Source organism: Protomyctophum bolini, assembly GCF_963924005.1.
Source record: "Protomyctophum bolini genome assembly, chromosome: 8".
Lineage (NCBI taxonomy): Eukaryota > Metazoa > Chordata > Actinopteri > Myctophiformes > Myctophidae > Protomyctophum > Protomyctophum bolini.
Window position 1 is genome coordinate 19,322,670 of NC_137869.1, and position 20,509 is coordinate 19,343,178.

Genomic DNA, 20,509 nt, shown 5'->3' on the forward strand with positions numbered 1-20,509 from the left:
GGGGGGATTTGACTTTGAATATATAATTACAGATAATGTGGCATAATTTAATACTTACCCGCTCTTCACTTCTCGTTACAGAGACACTTCTTCAGGAATCTGGGCTCCATCATAACTTATGCTTTCCTCGGGACTGCCATCTCATGTTTTGTTATTGGGTGAGTCAATGTTCAGTCTATGACACTTTGTGCCCTATCTTGGGCGGAGTAATAATTTACACCAAATCTTTTCAGAGGGGGGGGTCCATCTGTAAAGATCTACTACTCTTTTAAAATACAACATTATTAAATAGGATGCCTGTTTTGTCCATAGTATATTCTTTATTTTTGCCAGGTGAAACCTGAAGCTCGTTTTCTTCTAGTAACCTTTTAGCGACCTAGTCATGATTGGCTGTCCCTAAGCCAATGGGAGTATGAACGCATACTCTGAATCGCTGCCTAAGCCAATGGGAGTCTGAACCCACACAGTGATTGAACCAACAAAAGAATGTCGGAAACTAATAAACAACAGCCGGGAGCCAGGTTGTGAGAAACATAAACGTTAAAATAATAATAATGTGGGGAAAAAAGAGGGACAGATGCAGTTAACCCATTCCCATTCCATGCTTTTCTCGAGATATCTCGTGCAAAGTTATTAATTGCATCTTAGCCATTCACGAGAAACACGAGATTTGATTAAAAAACATTTCAAAATATTAATTTTCTTTTTCCTTTTTTTTAAGCCGGAGCTAGCATCCATAGTCCTCTCATCGTAGAAACGGCCTACATGATAATCTGCTGTACACGTTCACGCGCACAGGGTTATTAGTGGTATTTATGCTCAGAATGGCATACAATGCCATGTTTTTAGCTTATTAGAACATTATGGTCCGTCCGTTAGTATCCTTACACTACAGAACCTGACTACATCACTTCCGGTTTGGGCGGAAGTGACCATTCTTCACGGATTTCTCTGCCACCTGCGCCAAGATCTCGCCTAGAGGGCTGGGCAGTAATGTGATAATGATACGCGTGTCATTCTCGTTTATTTATGTTGGTATACCAGTCATTGTTGATTGCCTTGATTTTGTATTTAATATATCTGCCATAGAGTTTGGTTAAAAAGCCTAGTTATTCACAATTATTTTGTATGATAATTAATCATCAAGTAAAATGTCATGATTGGATTTGTGACAATCCTAACCTCTGTTCTCAGAAACCTGATGTATGGCGTGGTCAAGCTCATGCAGCTGGTAGGGCAGCTGAATGACAAGTTCTACTACACCGATTGCCTCTTCTTTGGCGCAGTCATTTCTGCCACAGACCCAGGTGTGGTACACATATACCGTATATTTACAAATAGTAGCCCTAACCATTGGGGGTCTGACACAATTTTGCGTATTAGACGCCTCGTCCAAATAATAGCCCCCGTCCGTATAAACTGCAAACTAGTCAGCCTCATTTATATTTTGTTGAATGATTGAATTTGTTGAATTTCCGGCGTGGCACACCGGTGTGCTGCGCCGAAAATAGAAGATCTACAAGCTCCAAGTGTCGCGTCCGCAGCACATTGTGAGCTTGCAGATCTTCTATTTTAGGCACTCTACTCCAAGCAGAGGTATAGAACACAGCTACACCAAAGTTCTCCTCATCCCAAAAATAAGTTGTAGTTTAACTCGTGCCATACTCAGCCAAGTGGCATATACTCTGTGAAGTGTCTATTATCATTGGGTGTATACCGTAAATCTTTTTTTTATATGCCTCTATAAACAATATGGACTAGCTAGAGTCCATATTGTTCACGTGCACTGGCAGCTCTTGAATTATAGGGATATATTAGATGCAGCTGTGAACAGCCTAATTTATAAAATAAGCATCACACATTCAAGAGCAAGATCAGATGATTCCAGGAGGAGAGAGAGACAGGGGACGAGGAGAATGGGAATGACAGACTCGGACAGAATAGGAGAGAAAGAAGTCGACTTTCTTTTCGTGGGCTGGTTGACCTGCCTCGGCCGCCCCGCGATATTGCGTTGGAATCTATAACCCATTCGCCTGCCCTGAGGTTCAATCCACGGGATCTGCAGCTATAGGTCGGCCCGCACATAAATAGTCGCTGCACAGGATGGTGATATGCTCTCTCTTAAAAAGATAAAAGACTTGCCTGTGTATGTTTACCATACCTTTATAATTCTGCACTAAAAAACATGCTAGACAGGAACCTGTAACCAAATAATAATGGCCTGGTGCAGATCGGTGCAAAAATATATAAAAGCCTACTGCAAAGGCCCGGGCTACTATTTTGTTGCTTTTTATGACCGTGATGTACAAAATTCACAAAATAGTTGATCTACAAGGTCACATGTGTTGTGACGCATCGTAAGATTGTAGATGGGACATTTTAGAAAGAAATTGTCCAGTATACTGTTGAATTATTTTGAAAATGTTCACCCTTTCTCATAAATATCATTGCTGTCGGGCAGAAACCTTGTTTCTTCATATTTTATTTTTTTTTCATAAATGAATGCCCTGTTTTATACTTGTCATGCAAAAGTAATGAAATTCTCACAATCGACACAAAAAAACAACACATCTTTGCTAACATGAATGACTGGTACTAGTAGGTGTCCGGCAGCTGCAGCAAATGTCCTCTACATCCATGTGCGTACTGTCTTTTTGCAGTGACAGTGCTGGCCATCTTCAATGAACTCCATGCTGACGTGGACCTGTACGCTCTGCTGTTTGGAGAGAGCGTTCTGAACGACGCCGTTGCCATCGTGCTCTCCTCGTAAGTCCCAGCTGTGCTGCATCGTTCATCCATTCATACGCACACTAGTTTATAGTCTCCTTCGAGCAGAAACCTTGTATCCTCGCTCGGGTGTTGCAGGCAAAGAGTACATGCCCACCAATGATGAAAGTATACTACACAAGTCACAGGTTGCATGCTGCCATGCAATTAAAGCTGATATAGACGAGTTTACAGTGTTTGTACACAGAATTCAAATAGCTCCACCACTCCCCCCTCCCCCTGTCATCCTATTGGCCGAGCCAGGTCATTTCAGGCTATGGGATTGTTGTTGCTGCTGGGAGGGACGCTATGGATATTGTGCTTGTATGGCTAAATATGACATTAAAAAATTATGAATTTCTATCGATATCTTAGTTACAACAATGACATTGAGAGCATTGTTGCAGGAGAACACCTCAGCATCATATAGGGAAAGATAAAATACATTTATATATATTTTCTTTATATATATATATATATATATATCACTCATTCTTGAGATGAGGGACAAAAGTGGAAAAAACATGTCCCACACATAAGAGCCTTATTTTATGTAAAAAATAAATTAATTCATAAAAATAAAAGCACTTGCAAAGTTAAGTGTAATACAGTTGTGTATTATTATGCCCTTAATTTCATTATAATTGTTTTCATATTCCATCTGAATTAGTTAAAAGCAGGCCCTGTACCCAAAAAGGCCTGTATTTAGCCTGTCCCCAGCTAGTGGCCACAATTTCAAACTGCCAAAAAAGTGTCTAATACTGTCACAATCACATAAATATACATAGTAAATTAAAGTAGATTGTCAACAACATAGCAAATAATATACACAGTTAATTTTAATTTATATTTTCTATTAAATATCTCATATCAAATGTTCGTCCCACGTCTCCGTCAACTCCGTCAGGTTTTTTTAAAGTCTTAAATTAATCAAAAAATATTGTCGACAGATTTAGCCTGAAGACTCCTTTTCCAAGTCCCATTTATATTTGTTGCAACAGTGGAGTACCTGGTCTGACAAGCATTCAATTGTTTGATATTTTAAACAAACAATGTTGATAACAATGTGGTCACAGCTTTTACATGTCAACTCCGTCAGCACATTTTTATGATCTTTGTTAAGAATTCCAAAATAATGTTTATTATTTTAGTTTAGGGGTTAGGTTTAGCTAACAAAATTAAGCAAAAACAAAATGGCTACATTGTACTAAAGAGGGTTAAGATGAAAACAAATGCCATTTTGTCAACTCCGTCAGACGTCAACTCCGTCAGATTTTGTGTCTGACGGAGTTGACGTGTATCTGACGGAGTTGACAAAAGTGTTCCTAAAACAATAAAATTATTGTTTTTGAATAATGGGCAGTATTCTAATTTGGCACACAGTTAGAGCATGCCTTAAGGAACATTTTTGGCTATGGGGCCATCACAGATTTGTCTCGTGGTGACCATGGCAGCCATATTACAAAAGAGCCGCCACCTGATGTTATTTTACAATAACTCAAGTTCTACACCACCTAGGATCTTGATTCTGGTGACTAAGACCTCATTTTCAAGGATGAGGGATACAGTGGTACAATTTAGACTTTCCCTGTGACCATGGCAGCCATTTTTCAAAATGGCCGCCACCTGCTGTTATTTTACAATAACTCAAGTTCTACACCACCTAGGATCTTGATTCTGGTGACTAATCATACATTTTCAAGGATGTGGGGTACATTGGTAATATTTAGATTTGTCCTGTGACCATAGCAGCCATTTCTTTTTTCAAAATGGCCGCCACCTGCTGTTATTTTACAATAACTCAAGTTTTAGACCACCTAGGATCTTGATTTTGGCGACTAATCATACATTTTAAAAGATGAGAAATACAGTGGTACTATTTAGATTTGTCCTGTGACCATGGCAGCCATTGTTTTTCAAAATGACCACCAACCTGCTGTTATTTTACCAATAACTCAAGTTTTAGACCACCAAGGATCTTGATTCTGGCGACTAATCATTACATTTTCAAGGATGAACTTTCTCTGGGAGAGGTAAGGGCTTATTTCAGGTGCAGGTTGAGTTTCTACTGACAGGACATTAAAAGGAGGTGGGCTTTCTGTCCTTTGACTTGCCCCTTTCAGGTACAGATGCACAGTTTGACTTCACTGGCCACTGCAGGGAACTGTGGGGGAGAAACCTTGGTCTCTTGACACCCCGATTAGGTTCAGGGTTTTTTTTGGTGGAGACTTGCCTTTCATGACATCTTTGCTGCAGCAGTTGATCTCCTTACTGCCAGTGGTGGCACACTCTGGGTCTCTGGGGCATTGTATCTTGGTGGCCTCCTGCCAGTGTTTCTCCATCCTTCTCCTGAGCTCTGTGTTCTGGGGCTCCGTTATAGTCAACTTACATTGTCTTGGCTGGAGATTGCTTTCCTGCAGGGTCCAGCCCAGTCTTGTGCAGATGGCTGCTGGCCCACCTGGAGGCCCCAACCTCACTTGTTCGGTTGGTGTGATTAGGTGGGGTGGTCTTCCCCAATCAGGATGAGGGGTTTGACCCTTTCAAACGGCAGTCTGGCCAAGTGTCTGTATTTAGTTGTGAGTTTAGATACAGGATACGATTGCTCACCCAGCCCCAGGTGACATGAGGTGAAGGCTCCTTTGATTTGGTAACATTGCTTTGGTTGACATGCTGGGGACACAGAGAAAGACACTGATGCCTTCAGTGTCTGCACATCCTGCCTGATGGTCCTGAAGCCAAATCTTCTGTCTTCAGTCTTTCGCTCACTGTTCACTGCTCACTGTTCACCTCACCGAATTTAGCCCAAGGAGTTTGACCCCTAGTTTGGCCATAGACCCCCTAGTTTGGCCATAGCCACTTGCCCAAATGTGCCGACATGTGCTGACCTCATCACATCTGTACTATCTAAATAGTACAACTGTATTCCTCACCCTTGAAAATGTATGATTAGTCACCAGAATCAAGATCCTAGGTGTTGTAGAACTTGAGTTATTGGGAAATAACAGAAAGTTGGCGGCCATTTTGAAAAATGTCTACCATGGTCACAGGACAAATCTAAATAGTACCAATGTATCCCACATCCTTGAAAATGTATGATTAGTCACCAGAATCAAGATCCTAGGTGGTGTAGAACTTGAGTTATTGGGAAATAACAGAAAGTTGGCGGCCATTTTGAAAAATGGCTGCCATGTTCACAGGGCAAATCTAAATAGTACCACTGTATTCCTCATCCTTGAAAATGTGGGATTAGTCACCAGAATCAAGATCCTAGGTGGTCTAGAACCTAAATCAGTTAAACTTGTCAACTCCGTCAGATGTTCGTCAACTCCGTCAGACGTTCGTCCCGTGATGTTTTTGTTAATTTCCAAATAAATAGAAAATTCGCTGTCAAATCTTTTGTGCTTATGTATTGAAACACCAACTGAAATGATACGTAATGATGATTTTTTTTTTTTTTACATGGTTTTCATGTTATAATATTGAAAATAAAGGTTGAAATGACGGTTTTGAGAAATTGGATATTTCATAATAGTGTGATATTGGAACAAAATAATATTAAAAGATTTGTATTACTTAACTTGATTACTGAAAGCCATTATAAGATAACTGAGGACTTTATATTATTGTTGAAATCATAAAATTCAATTAAAAGGGATTTTAGTGTGTCTGACGGAGTTGACATGAATCAGGTATTAAGTGCATAAATGTCCCATTTTAGAAAGAAATGTTATGCGAAAAACCTGTTCCTTCTCAAGATTGGTAGTTGAGACCTGTGTCTACAAATACATCTATTTGATTTGAATGTATCTTAAAAAAAAAAAAAATCCAGTTTGAAAAAAGTTTTGTCCCTTATCTCAAGAATGGGTGATATATATATAATCTTTAACGTTGCATGTTGTTCATGTATAAATGTGTCTGTGACAAAATGATAATACACTTGAACTTGTTCTATTGGCGAACACATCACCATAAAGTCTCTACATTCATAAAGAGAAACCTTGTCTTTGGGAGTATTTCCATGTATCTCTCATGTCTTTTTCCCCTGTGATGCTCAAATTCTGCACCCAGGTGTGAGACAGAGCGGAGCAGTGAGTTACAAATTACATGTACGCAAGTACTCTGTATTTAAGTACAACTGTGAGGTACTTTTACTAACATTCATTAACCACTTACGCACTATTTTATACTTTAGCTATTCAGAAATTGCCAATATACAAGCTAACAACGCATCACGGTGCCACGTTGGAAAAGGTTTGACAAATTTAGAAGAATGTGAGTACTTTTGCTTTGGTACTGCAAATGCTTTTGTACTTTAAGTAAATAATCTGAGTAGTTCATCACTGGCAGTGAGACAGCAGCATTCTATCACAAAAGGGTCTTTTGAAAAGTAGCGTTCTGGCGCCCCCTACTGGACATTGGACACTAGTTCACAAATCAATGGTATTATTGAGTCTTGACAGTGGTGGACAAAGTACTCAAAAGTGGTTAAATCGTAATATACTTTCCCCCCTACCCAGGAATGTAGTGGAGATAAATGTACCGTCTTGTCTTTTTAAATGTAGTGAAGTGAAAGCCAAGTATCCAAAATAAAAAATACTAGTAAAGTACAGATACAAAAAGTACAGCGCTCAAGTAAATGTACTTTGTTAACTGTCCCCCACTGCGTATTGATTATTGAATGCTTTTTGTTTGTTTGTACGATTCAGGTCTATCATGTCGTACCAGCCCAGTGGCGCCAACACGCACATGTTTGATGCGGCCGCTTTTTTCAAATCCGTGGGTATTTTCCTGGGCATTTTCAGCGGCTCCTTCGCCATGGGTGCTGTCACCGGCGTTGTCACCGCACTCATATCCTTGAAATCACTGCTTTGAACGTTGAATGTGAACTTGTATTTTTGTCAGTAGTGCAATAATACTTATTAGCAAAGATCCAGTCGCTGTTGTAGGGCTGAAAACGTATTTTTTTTTGTGTAATATCTAGTCAGCCTGCTATGTCAATGACATTGACCTGTGACATCAATTATTTAAAGTAACTTAATTTGCACTTAATTTAAGTGTGTCGCAAAGCGGCGCGTTGAGAGCTTCCAGATCTGCTATCTTCCAATGTTGCTGTTTAGCAAGATTGCACACACAAACTGGGGGGTACTAGAACACATCCACTTAATATAGCAGGTGGTTCCATGATCAATGGCAACTGCTGCTGCTGGTCCCTCATACACTGTTTCCACACCTAAGCGCAAAACGGCCGACAGCTGCGGACAGAAGAAGCTGTGCGCAGCTTATTTTTCCGGGTTTTTAGACAGCTGGTGGATGGAAGCTCCACCTCCGCGACTGACGCGGAGGAGAGCGTTTCTGGGAATCTGGCCGTTGCGCAAGTCGTCCGCGGAAGTGGAGCTTCTTTTCCATCCACCAGCTGTCTAAAAACCCGGAAAAAGAAGCTGCGCACAGCCGAGAACGTGCGTGGCTCTTTAGTAAGTCTGGCAGCACCTAGATGCTGTGTGTGTTTCTAACCACGGGAAGACTTCTTTGTTCTTTAACTCTTCTCCCACGTGACCAAGTTCACCAAGTTGCACTGCTTCCCCCTGCTGGAGACGGCACTCTTCTTCCTCATGTCCTGGAGCACATTCCTGATGGCGGAGGCCTGCGGTTTCACCGGTCAGTTCAGAAGCTAGATAGTGAGAGAGAGAGAGAGCATGGATTAAAGTTCTGTCACAAGTAAAGTGTATTGTGTGTGTGTGTGTGTGTGTGTGTGTGTGTGTGTGTGTGTGTGTGTGTGTGTGTGTGTGTGTGTGTGTGTGTGTGTGTGTGTGTGTGTGTGTGTGTGTGTGGGTGGGTGGGTGGGTGGGTGGGTGGGTGGGTGGGTGGGTGGGTGGGTGGTGACAGTGTTTTTGATCATGATAATGCAACCTTTGTTTTGCATCTTGCAGGTGTGGTGGCGGTTATGTTCTGTGGGATCACACAGGCTCACTACACCTACAACAATCTCTCTGAAGAGTCCACCAAACGCACCAAGCAGGTAGGAGTCAGACTATCGTCTACCTACCACCTTGTTTCCATTGCACCCCTTAGTCCGACCACACATCTTGGACAGTTTCCATGACTCTGGTGCCCATAGGCAATCCAATCCATTTTATTTATATACCATATATTTCAAACACACCCAAGTGCTGCACAAGTAATCTAAAAATTAACACACTATATAAGCTAAGAAACATAAACCAACCAACAAATAATCAAAACATACTAAAATGAACGTGAATTACTATAAAATACAACTCAAACATGCGTCACCAGCCAGTGAATTCTAGGCAGACCACAAAACGCAAGCTGTATTAACCCATTAAGACCTGAGGCCGATTCCACAAATGTCTTTGTAGTTATTTGCTTATATCAGTAATTCTCACATTTGCAAGAGTTTTCAAACATGTCTGCTATTTTTGAATAGCCAACGCAAAAAAATCTAAAATAACAGATTATTTCCTTGGTTTAAATGGGTTAAAAGCCAAGGTGTAAAAGTGAGACTCGCAACATGATTTAAAAGTTTAACCTGTGGGGGTCATTTTGATATGGGAGGGTAGCTCATTCCACAATTTGGGGGCTACTACGGTCACCTCTTTTTTTTAAACGTGTCTTTGGGATTTGGTTTTCTGCTGACCACAATGGACCACAATGCCCTCAAATTATTATAAACATGTAAAAGGGCAGAGAGGTACTGAGGTTCCAAACCATTCATTGTGTTAAAGACAGACAATTCAATCTTTAAATTATTTCTGATGTGAATAGGAAGCCAGTAGCCAGAATCTGTCAGAATAGGCAGATGGTTCACTACTCCACCTGATGTGACCTCAAAGCTGTATGTGGACTAGGGTTAGGACAGTTGGGACTTGTTTGTTTAACCAAATAAAGCACTCGGATAACCCACAGACAGCCTGCCTGCTGCACGGGATATGGGTGGTACCCATTACAGTTCAAAAAGAAGTGTAGATCATTGGTGACTGGTGTATCTCAGTCATCTCAACACTGACAGTCTGACACTGGTTGGTGGCAGAAGTACTCAGATTTTCTTTACTTATACTTTAAGTATCACTAGATTCAACAACATAATATAAAAAATACTCTGTTAGAGGTAAAAGGCTTGTATTCAAAGGTTAATTTAAGGGGTAGTTCGCCCCTAAAATAACTCTTTACCACTTTCACTTTCAAAAAGGATTTGAGTCATTTTATCGTCTATTCAGACTTTTGTGAACATCCCGGACAGTTTTTAAGCTTGATTAAGTAACTGTTTTCAAATAAGTGTAAAGAGTAAAAAGTACAATGTTTGCCTTAACTGAGATGTAGTCGAGTAGAAGTATAAAGTATCAAGAAAAATGGGATTACTCAACTGTCAGTCTATCTATGTCTTATCAACATAAAAGCCCCAATATAAGTAATACATTTTGTAGAAGCAAGACTGTGTTTCTGTTCCTATCTCTATGTCATGATTTTTTAGGAGCTAGGGGAAAGAAAAATATTGTTTATAACCTTCTGAGGGAATAGATGAGTCAGGCAGTGTTTTATTTAGAGGTGCAATATGAACTAATAACTCTGCAATCCCCACACTTGAAAGGGAAGTGAGCAAACAATTCCCTGGTTGAATTTGCATAATTTCATTTCATTTCAAGTTGACAATATTGAACAAAATTATACTTGGAACACTTCTCTCTCTCTCTCTCTCTCTCTCTCTCTCTCTCTCTGGAGGGTTAATTTGTGTGATTACGCCACACATTGCACAACAGTTTTGAATGTGCTGTATTCTCTGTTTAATCTTCTGCTCTGTTCTGTTTCATCTGCAGCTGTTTGAGGTCTTGCACTTCCTGGCTGAAAATTTCATCTTCTCCTACATGGGCTTGGCGCTGTTTACCTTTCAGAATCACATTTTCAGCCCCATCTTCATCTTGGGAGCTTTTGTATCCTTTTAATGCACAAGAACATATTCTGTTATGATTTAAATCATATTATTCAACAATTAGAAATACTTTGTATTGGTATTAGTTTTTCCCCTTAGTGTCACTAGTCATATAGTTGATATATCAGTTTACATAGTTTTGACCTCCTGGACTGCAGTTGAGTTTTTGTTTATGCCAAGGTCACCTTAAACTCTTCATTCCCCTACCTACAATTTACCAAAATTTAGAACCAATGGTGGATGGCCATTTTAATCTTGCTCATTTAGGTTAATGCAATTATCAGTATAGATATAATCGGTAGCGTATCAGAAAATTTCGGCCATAAAAATAGTAAAATACTGTATCGGATCGGTCTCAAAATGATGCTTATTATTTTCACAGATATTGATGACGCAATACTGAGGTCAATTCTACATTTAATTTGTGTACTCGTCTCATTCAGTAGTGAAAACAGACACTTGGGAAAAAAAGTATATTTATTGATTGATTGAATACTTTATTAACAGGCTTTGGGCGATGCCTCTAGGGCCTAGGCTTGTTTCCATTGTGGTCCTCGGTCAGAATCGGTATCAGCAAATAATCCGATCGGATATCGGTCATAATTTCATAATCGTGCACCCCTGAGTATAATGGTGTTAAAATAATAATAACAAAAAAGGGTCTTGCGCACATAAACCCCACATTGCTCCATGATGATGCATTCCTATCCTTGACTATAGGCATTGCCTGACAGATTGCAATCTTTATTGGCAGAGCGTGCAACATCTACCCCCTGTCCTTCCTCCTCAACCTGGGTCGCAGGAACAAGATCAAAGGCAATTTCCAACACATGATGATGTTTGCAGGTATGACGACAGACCGTTATGTTTATGAAAAGCTACTCTCATCTGCTGTGTATTTGTCTTGTTCTTTATCCTTGCTAGCAGTGGGGTTACTTCCAACCCCTGATTTATACTTTGTAGCACCAAAAATAACTGTTCTATAAGCTCACAGCACCTCCTGCTGTGGGCTTCTAGATATAATAACCGTTGGTGCATAGCACAGCGTTCAAATAAATATGTTTAAATCACCCTTCTTAAGTAAAGATGTGCCGTTTGGCTGATCGATTCTTCAACAACAAAAAAACCTAGGAGCTGTTTTGCCATTTCATTGTCTTTGTATCTTTATGAAGCCCAGAGCATGTCCCCTATTGATTTTGACATCGCAATGGCCTTTCCTCTAGCAAACATGGAACCAAAAAAAGTCTAATTATTTCCGTCAGACAGTTCCATGTTCTTTTAACCCCATGCTTTATAGTTCTCGTCGGAAACACGCATGCGTGTTCATCAACATTTCAACAACGACTCGGCAACAGATATTCTGCGTCACTTTGTAGCTTTGCATCCTTTATATCTGCTAGTGTGAACGCAGTCTTGTTTCTTCTCTGCGTGTCAACTTCCTTGTATGTGCAGTGCACAGTGACATACCTGACAATATATAGTGACTTTTTTACTCAACTTGAGTGATATTGTATTGCATGTACAATGGCACTCTTTCTCTGTCATTGTAAGTACGATACAACATGTTTATATTCAATTTGTAAATGTATGTGAACTTGTGCAGGGCTTCGTGGCGCGATGGCGTTCGCCCTGGCTATCCGGGACACGGCGACCTATGCCCGTCAGATGATGTTCACCACCACACTGCTTATTGTCTTCTCCACGGTCTGGGTGTTTGGGGGAGGAACCACGCCCATGCTGTCATGGCTACACATCAGGTGACCTTTCTTCTAAAAATCTGTTTCCTACTTCGCTCTAAAGGTCATTTCAGACGAGGAGCGTGGATCAACGACATGTCTGCTGCTCCACGTTTGCTCATGAAGGGCACGACTCGTGTAGCGTAAAAAAGAAAAAGCTCAACACAATCCAGGTCTAGTCAGTCGCGGGCGCGTGCACGACACGAACACACACATGTTGCACAACAATTTCACAGGACTTCGCTCACGTAAATACGCTCGCTCCTCACCTTTTCCACTTTTTCCTACATTTGACAGCAGAGCAGAGATGGGACAGGAAGGGGATGTTTTACTATCCTACTATAAAATTAACAGAACTCTGTCTTGCTGTCTATCCGTCCGTCCATCCTCATCCATTTCTTTCCTCATTGGATTGACCTTATCTGCCTTACACATGGGCATAGGCCATATGCAGGGAGGGAGTTAAAGTTAACACTGTTTAATAACATTTTCTTCATGGGCTTCTAGCCTGGATGGATGGTGTGTGGCCATGCACCTACCTAGTCATGGTGTAGTTAGAATGAATTCCATTTCTGGTGTCTGGCGTCCAGAAGATGGGGCAAGAGATCTCCTATGCTGTTTCCCACAGTATCCAATTATATTTGCTAATTGTCTCCCTCCATCTGTCACTATGGGAACTGCTTTTCCTTCTCCAGTCAGAATTGCATACATGGCAGCACTTGAAACCCAGATCATTACTTAAGCCAGACTAGAGATGATGCAACAGTTCAGAGGCAGGTCAACGCTGCTGCACTAGTTGTTTATGGGCAATGAGATGATTTGCCTTTTGTGTGAAAAACAAAAGCCATTCTGTGTATAATTATCGTGTGTATAAATCACTATTAATAGAACTCATTAAAATGGGTATATACCTGCATGGAGAGTAGCCTACTAGCCTTTACATAAAGTGGATTAGGGGCTCGTATGACAGCCAGCTGTCACGTAGCGTGGATTAAAATGAATGACTGACTGGGCAAATTAGCATTGCGCATATCCGGCTGAGAGGTGAGAACGGGTTTGCCGACGTACTAATGGGGGACCATTGAAAACAAAGACTGCTTGCTGTGGTTTGCTACTAACGGAAATGTGCGTGCGCAAGGGCTGCCAAAGTAGGCTATCATTTGTTCTTGTTTTTTCACCCCTCTCTTCGAAGTTAGACTGGGCAAGCTCTAAACTGCCCAGTGGACCCTACGTCAGTGGGCCATCCTAAAGAGCTCGATGTCGGGTGGAAACCTTGTATGTCCAAAACACACATAACCACTTTAACGTTCACATAAGAATCACACTTGTGTGAAGTGAGGGGTGCTCTTATCATCATACATCATATACATCACATTCCGTGTTCAGCCAATCAAATCACAAATGTAATTCCGGCCAATCACAATTTGCATTCATTTCATTTTTCTGTCCTCACTTTTTGTCTTCAATGTTTGCGTTTACACAAACACCGAAAGCTGGGCATAGGAGGGGCTAGCGCCCCTCAACAATACCAGATCTACAAGCCCACAACACGTCGCATCACAGCTCGTTGTGAGCTTGTAGATCTGTTATTTTTGCTACTTTTGCAGGACACTATATGACTTCTATGGATATACTATGATGAAGTAGGCTATGGGTCTTCAACACAGGGAGTCCGTGACCCCTAGGGGTACTCCGTTACTACAGAGAAGCTGCCAAATATTTGTCTGATGGGAACAATTTTATTTTTAGACTCTAACAGACTCTGAGACATCGGCTACATATGGCAAGCTAGCTTTGCAAACCTTATCGGATTACATGGAAGGCTTTCTCAAAAGGCAAAGAAACAAAAAAGTGTAGTATACAGCACCATTGTATGCAGCATACTGTGTGTAGTGGGCATTGTCTCTCTCTCAGCTAAGGGGTCCTTTTGAAGTTTGGAAGACTTCTGACGTAGGGCATTAAATTACGAAAAACCATAAAGACGTTGAACAATTTGGTGATACGACGTTTACGCCCGACAACAACAACATGAGTAATAATGCTACCTCAGAGTGAAAAGCAGTCTGGCAATCCTCCAAAAAACGGAAGACACTAGAATCTCCCTGTGAGCTCGTCGCCATGGCAACGAGTGTGTGGGGAATGGGGATATCTGGGGTGTTCATCAGTGATGCTGATGAGATCCATCATCCGTGGTGTGCATTGCAATGTCATTTATGACATTCTATGTGCGTGTGGCTCCGGATCCTTGCATACTATGAAGAGGGACTAGTCTAAACCAGTGGTCCTCAAAGTGGCGTCCGTAGACTCCCAGGGATCAGTTGCCCAGCCCACCCTCCCATGAGAAATGAAAATAACATAATGAAAAACATAGCATACACGTAGAAAGTAAAAAAAAACGGAGAAAGAAAAGCAAAACAATTAAAAAGTAATAAATACAATTTACAATTTAGGCATTTAGCAGACGCTCTTAATCCAGAGCGATTTACATTAAGCAAGAACAAAAAAGCATGGGAATACATCACATAAAACATTTATCATGAAACATGCGTAAGCTAAGAAAGTAACAGTGGAATATCTATATAATGAAACTATACATGTAAACTATACATCTATACTACTATGCTATACATCTGTACTATGACTACATACAATGCAATTATAGTGCTGTCTACAACATAACATGCTATAAGTCTGTATCAAATGCTATCTAAGGGGGTGGGGTAAGTGCTATGGGCCATGATGGAGTCTGAAAAGGTGGGTTTTCAGACTACGGCGGAAGATTGGGAGTGATGCTGCAGTTCTGACTGCAATGGGAAGTGTATTCCACAGTTTTGGAGCCAGAAGGGAGAAGAGTTTGGGACGTGTGGAGCATTGTCCCGGCGTTTTTAGTGAGGGTACTTCCAGCTTCCCTGCGTTGGCTGATCTGAGTGCGCGGGAGGGTTTGTAGGGTTCGATCATACTTGCAAGATATGGGGGAGCCATACCTTTGCTTTGAATGCCAGCATCAGAGTTTTGTATTCTGTGCGGGCAGCGACCGGGAGCCAGTGGAGGGAGCGGAGCAGGGGGGAGACATGTGAGAATTTTGGCTGGTTGAAGACCAAGCGAGCTGCGGCATTTTGGATCAGCTGGAGAGACTTAAGTGCACATGCTGGTAGGCCAGTAAGGAGGGAGTTACAATAGTCGAGTTTTGACAAGACTGTTGTCTGGATTAATACAAAATCTATATAGTAGTGTCAGGACATCAGAGATACATTTAAAAAATAAGTGTCCCAAAACGTGTGTGGTTTGGGCCGGGGTAGAAAAAGAATATATGGCTACGGTCTGCATGTGGCGTGGTTGCATCGGTCACATCTACTGTTCACGTTAGGACAGTGGCGGAAACGGCAGGGGGTTCATGCAGCCACGCCCCCTCCCCCCCCCCAGCGGTGGTTGGTACCTTATTTACAGTTTGTTAATGAACACAGTGTTTCAGTTCACAACGAAGAACACATTAAATTGTTTCAGCAACATTTCAACATGATCAATGATAAACAGTGGGTTCAGTCGCGCCTTTGCCAAAATGCCAGGGGGTTCAGTCGCGCCTCTGAACCCACGGAGTTTCCGCCCCTGCGTTAGGATATATCTCTGCTGGCTTTGGAGTACTGGATCCTATATGAAGGACTTTAAACTGTATTAAACTCAATCGTGCACATAAAGTGGAAGAATTTATCCTTTCTATTGCTTCACCCCACCAGTTATCCGAGAAGGTAGACTATCCGAGAAAGCAGACTTCAATGACTGAATAATGTAGTTTCAATACGGTGACAGGGAGATATAGCAGGAAAAAATTACAAGTCTAATCGATTGGGTGGGCCAGATTTCTATGTGGTAGGCCCACCCATGGCTATGCCACTGAGATAGAGATTTGGGGGGATTTTTTTAACGTTGTCTCTAGAGATACAGTGAAAATAAACAGTTTTGTGTTTAGTATTTGGCATTTAATGTTTTTTACTTCGGTAACCAAGAGCTCTCTTCCCTGCGGTTTCCAAGCAAGAGACATGTGATACCCATGCGAGACAAGACAGGGGTCATTGAACCTGGGTCATTACGCTCACTGGTCTCTGTGCACTAACTGGCTGAGCCACAAGGCACCCATGAATTCTGCATATTTTCATTGATAATCGCTTTATTTATTGTCGGATTTATTGTCGTTTTGCACTCAAATCATCCAATTGCCATCCAAGGCATAAGAAGAACTGGCACCCTTTTCACATTGGCCTATTATAGCGCCACCAGGAGGCCACAACCTGACCTGCCCTGGTGGAGACCTGTGCACAGGTCTAGTTTATGAATGTTTATGAGTGGTGCAACCACTCCCTTACGGAGCTATGTGCGTGGCTGGCTGGCTGGGTGGGTATGAGCATGAAAACAGCATGGTTGTTTTTCACCACCTGTGCGCAACCTAACACACACACACACACACACACACACACACACACACACACATTAACTGTATATATGATGATTTTGGGTGTGCCAGTACATTACAGGGTATACATGAGTAGAGGGACCCCCACACAGTAACTCTGTCATTTCTCAACCGTTTCGGACGCGGGGCGGCATGCCGGAACCGGTCTGCCCCCCTGGGCACGTTCCTGGGGTCTGGATGTTCTGTTGTTTTATTCATTGATTGATTGAAATATTTATTAACAGTTTGCAGAATTACAGTACATTTCAAGCACAAACTCAATACAAAGACTGTTAACTGTGTGTGGACGACCCAATTAAGCATTACACTTGTTTACAAGAGGGTCCACCTTGTTCAATTCATCAAAACATTTAGAGACTTACAAATAGACACTTCTATATACCGGTAGTTAAAGAACAGAACAGGAATTCATCATAAAGGAGGTAAAAAGGGAAAAGAAACATATACAGTGAGGGGGAAAAAGGGTGGATGGTGGGAAGGGATTCAGATTTTACGGGGGCCAGTTTCGAAGTGCAGCCGTCCATAGGTGCCCTTTGAGAGCGGTTTTGAAGGAGTCTAGGAATTTGCATGTCTTAATGACTGTTGGTAGGGCGTTCCATATTTTGGTGGCATAGGAGCGAAAATAATGTAGTCCCTTGTTTATGCCGAATCTGGGTTGTACATGGTTCGTTGCACTCCCTCTGGTGTTGTGGGTGTGGACTTCGTTAACATTAAGGAAGTATCTAGACAGGTACATGGGTATCTTGGTGGTGTATCGAATCTTGTGGACCAGACCCATTGCAAGATGCTGTACTCTGTCGTCGATCCTAAGCCATTCCAGCCTGTCAAAGTAGACAGGGGTGAGGTGGGTTCGGGGGGTGAGGCCAAGTAGGAGCCTGACCAGTTTGTTTTGGGAAGTCTGGAGCCTAGTTTTAAGGGCCTTTTTTTTTTAACCTTTTTTTTACCTTTATTTAACCAGTAAAAAACACATTGAGACTGAAGTCTCTTTTACAAAAGGTGCTGTGGTACCAGGAGGTGCATGCATAGTCAAAGAAACCTTGTACAAGGGCTCCTGTTAAGGTCTTCAAGGTGTTTTTGTTGACCAGTGAGGAGATCCTGTAAAGGAATCTTGTTCTTTGGTTGACTTTTTTGATTACGTTGGTGGCCATTTTATCACCGGAAAGATTAGCCTCCAGAATGGAACATAGGTAGGTAATTTTATCACACAGACAGCCTTGTGTGTGTCAGCCCAGGGACACAGCTGGCCCTGTGTCTGTCAGCCTAGGTAAACGTTGGGATCTGCCCGCCGGTTCATACTGCGCTACAGCAGGCCATCGCACTGCCGCAGGGAAGAGCTGCTGCTGCTAATCCTCATAAGACCCAAATCCTCCCAAATTTGTGGTGGGGGGGGGGGGGGGGGGGGGGGGGGCTTCTGCAGAGGGGTAGGACAAAGCCGTAAAAACATTTAATTCCAAGCTTTGTGTCGCCATTTTCCCCCATGATAGTTTGTGTATATGAGTAAATGACTTGTGTATCTCCATTGGATAAGGAAACCTTCCTCCTGTGCTGTTGGACAGCAGCCACTACGGGACGTTTTAAGAGTGACACAGTCCTCCAGCTGTTCCAACTCATGTTTTTCATCCCAGAACATCTGCAGAGTGTCCATGCTAGAGCCAAGGCTCAGTGCATACATGTCAACTAAACAGAGGGTCTAACGCGGGCGAGGCCGGTACAATTACTGTTTTAACTGTGGAGTGGCCTTCCTAAACGGCTTAATCTGCTGACCGTGTTCACTCCACCATTAAATCTATTCTTTACCCTCTCCCCTAGGTTATGCATCCTTTTGGCTGTCCCCTCCCCTCCCCTCCCTACAATAGGGTTATGCATCCTTAGGCTATCCCCTCCCTATACAACCATAACGACTGTTATCATTATTGTTAATGTGAGTGTGACACACTCCCACACGGACACACACACACACACACACACACACACACACACGGACGGACGGACGGACGGACGGAGTGCAAAACATACTCTCTCCCCATGCCTTCGGCCTGGTGGAGACAATAATAATAATCTTTATTGTCCCCAAAGGGATATTGTCTTCACAGGTCTGTATAACACCACCAAAAAAGAAAAACCTGTATAGTACAGACACCACAGAAAATGTATCACCAAGACAATACTTAAACAAGAGGTCCCCCACTGTACACAGAACCATCCTATCGGCGGGGCTGTTTGTTTAATGCCGTGCCACACAAATCTGTGTTGGCGTTCATTCTAATTGTATTAATTCCTCACATGAGTTGTGTTAAAATGAGAGATGTTTGGTTTTGTTATTTGCTAAAAAGGAATATGAATTTGGGACTTAGGGCTGCCTTGTGCAAGTTGTGTAATCTCTATCTGCATCCTGTCGTGAATGACAGTTGAGCCTGGACAGTCAAAGCTCTGTTTTGCATGGCGACGCACACAATCCTATTGTAACAACTTCTGTCTGTATGAGAAGCTATTTCTAGTCAGGGTGAAATGCTAATTTGCTAATTTTACTGAGAGTACGCCTTTGTCACATGACAGCGTTGGGGACGACGAGGCTGCACTGCAGGATCGGCAAAGGCGGCACGAAAGTTGGCCGTACATCAGGTGCTGTATGTGAATTTGGGCGCAACTCTTTGTTTGCTGTTTATGGTGGCGGCGGGAAAGAATGTGGTTGCTGTGTGGTGTGACTCTCAATGCTTCTCAGCTGGCCTGCATGGCTACGTCTCTGGTGTTGGAAAAAGTGGGTAGTTTGTGCTCATCAGGAATATGGGAAAATGGTTTCTGGTTGTCTCAGCAAAGATGTATACATTTACTATGATGCGTCTGTCTGTCTTGTCTACGGAATCTCTGCTCTAGCAGAACCAAATGTATTCAAACATTGACGTTTCAGTCCCTCTGGACCTTCATCAAAAGACACACTTTCTCTGTGTGAAGGATTTTTCTTCATTAATAGTCATTTGATACTGTCTAACACACCTGTATAGCTATTAAAGTAGATAAATTATTAACCTCTTGAGCCCCATTGCCCCTGCCGGCGGGGGCAGCGGCTCAGAACCTCCGAACAGCGCTCAGCGAGTCAATGGAGACCCAATTAGTCTCCGTTCCAACTCCGATGTTGCGGATTTTCCCCCTGGACCCCCCTGGTGTTTAAGAGGTTTTAAGAGTAAATTATGGAACTACGTACATTGACTACATTCTAAGAGTTTCCATTTCCCGAAATGTTTTGGACATGACAAGGTTTCCGTCGGACATAGATGATATGGGCATCCATACAGTAGAAAGGTGTGGACTAGTTAGCATAACACATCACAAGTCCTCTTTCAGGCCGCCTGGTGACTGAGTGGGGGCCAGTGTGGAGGATTGGTGTGACAGCCCAGGCCCACTTTCCTTTTGTGTTTGTTAGGGGGACTGTTGTTCTTGTTTTCACACAGTGATGCGAGGAACGCATCTCTGTGGAGGCGTGCTCAACAGAGCAGTGTGAACGAACGCAGTTGAAAAGCACAGGCAGGAGGCAGGAGCGTGAGGTGATATTACGCATGCACAAGAATGACTCTCATAATTGCCAGCTGCAGCAAG

The 20,509-nt window shown here is 42.3% G+C and overlaps 1 protein-coding gene across 2 annotated transcripts in view; it reads left to right on the plus strand.

Annotated features, from left to right (window-relative positions):
• slc9a7 (solute carrier family 9 member 7) overlaps window positions 1–20,509 on the plus strand; it is a 50,553-nt gene that overhangs the window by 13,331 nt on the left and 16,713 nt on the right. The window contains exons 4-13 of one of the 2 annotated variants that reach the window (XM_080770677.1): window positions 82–158; window positions 1,195–1,307; window positions 2,661–2,766; window positions 7,473–7,614; window positions 8,316–8,421; window positions 8,694–8,782; window positions 10,599–10,712; window positions 11,446–11,557; window positions 12,315–12,468; window positions 19,472–19,537. In XM_080770677.1, coding sequence (XP_080626803.1) covers window positions 82–158; window positions 1,195–1,307; window positions 2,661–2,766; window positions 7,473–7,614; window positions 8,316–8,421; window positions 8,694–8,782; window positions 10,599–10,712; window positions 11,446–11,557; window positions 12,315–12,468; window positions 19,472–19,537 — 1,079 coding nt within the window. The remainder of the gene's footprint in view (window positions 1–81; window positions 159–1,194; window positions 1,308–2,660; window positions 2,767–7,472; window positions 7,615–8,315; window positions 8,422–8,693; window positions 8,783–10,598; window positions 10,713–11,445; window positions 11,558–12,314; window positions 12,469–19,471; window positions 19,538–20,509) is intronic. The other variant, XM_080770678.1, reaches the window with a different exon arrangement.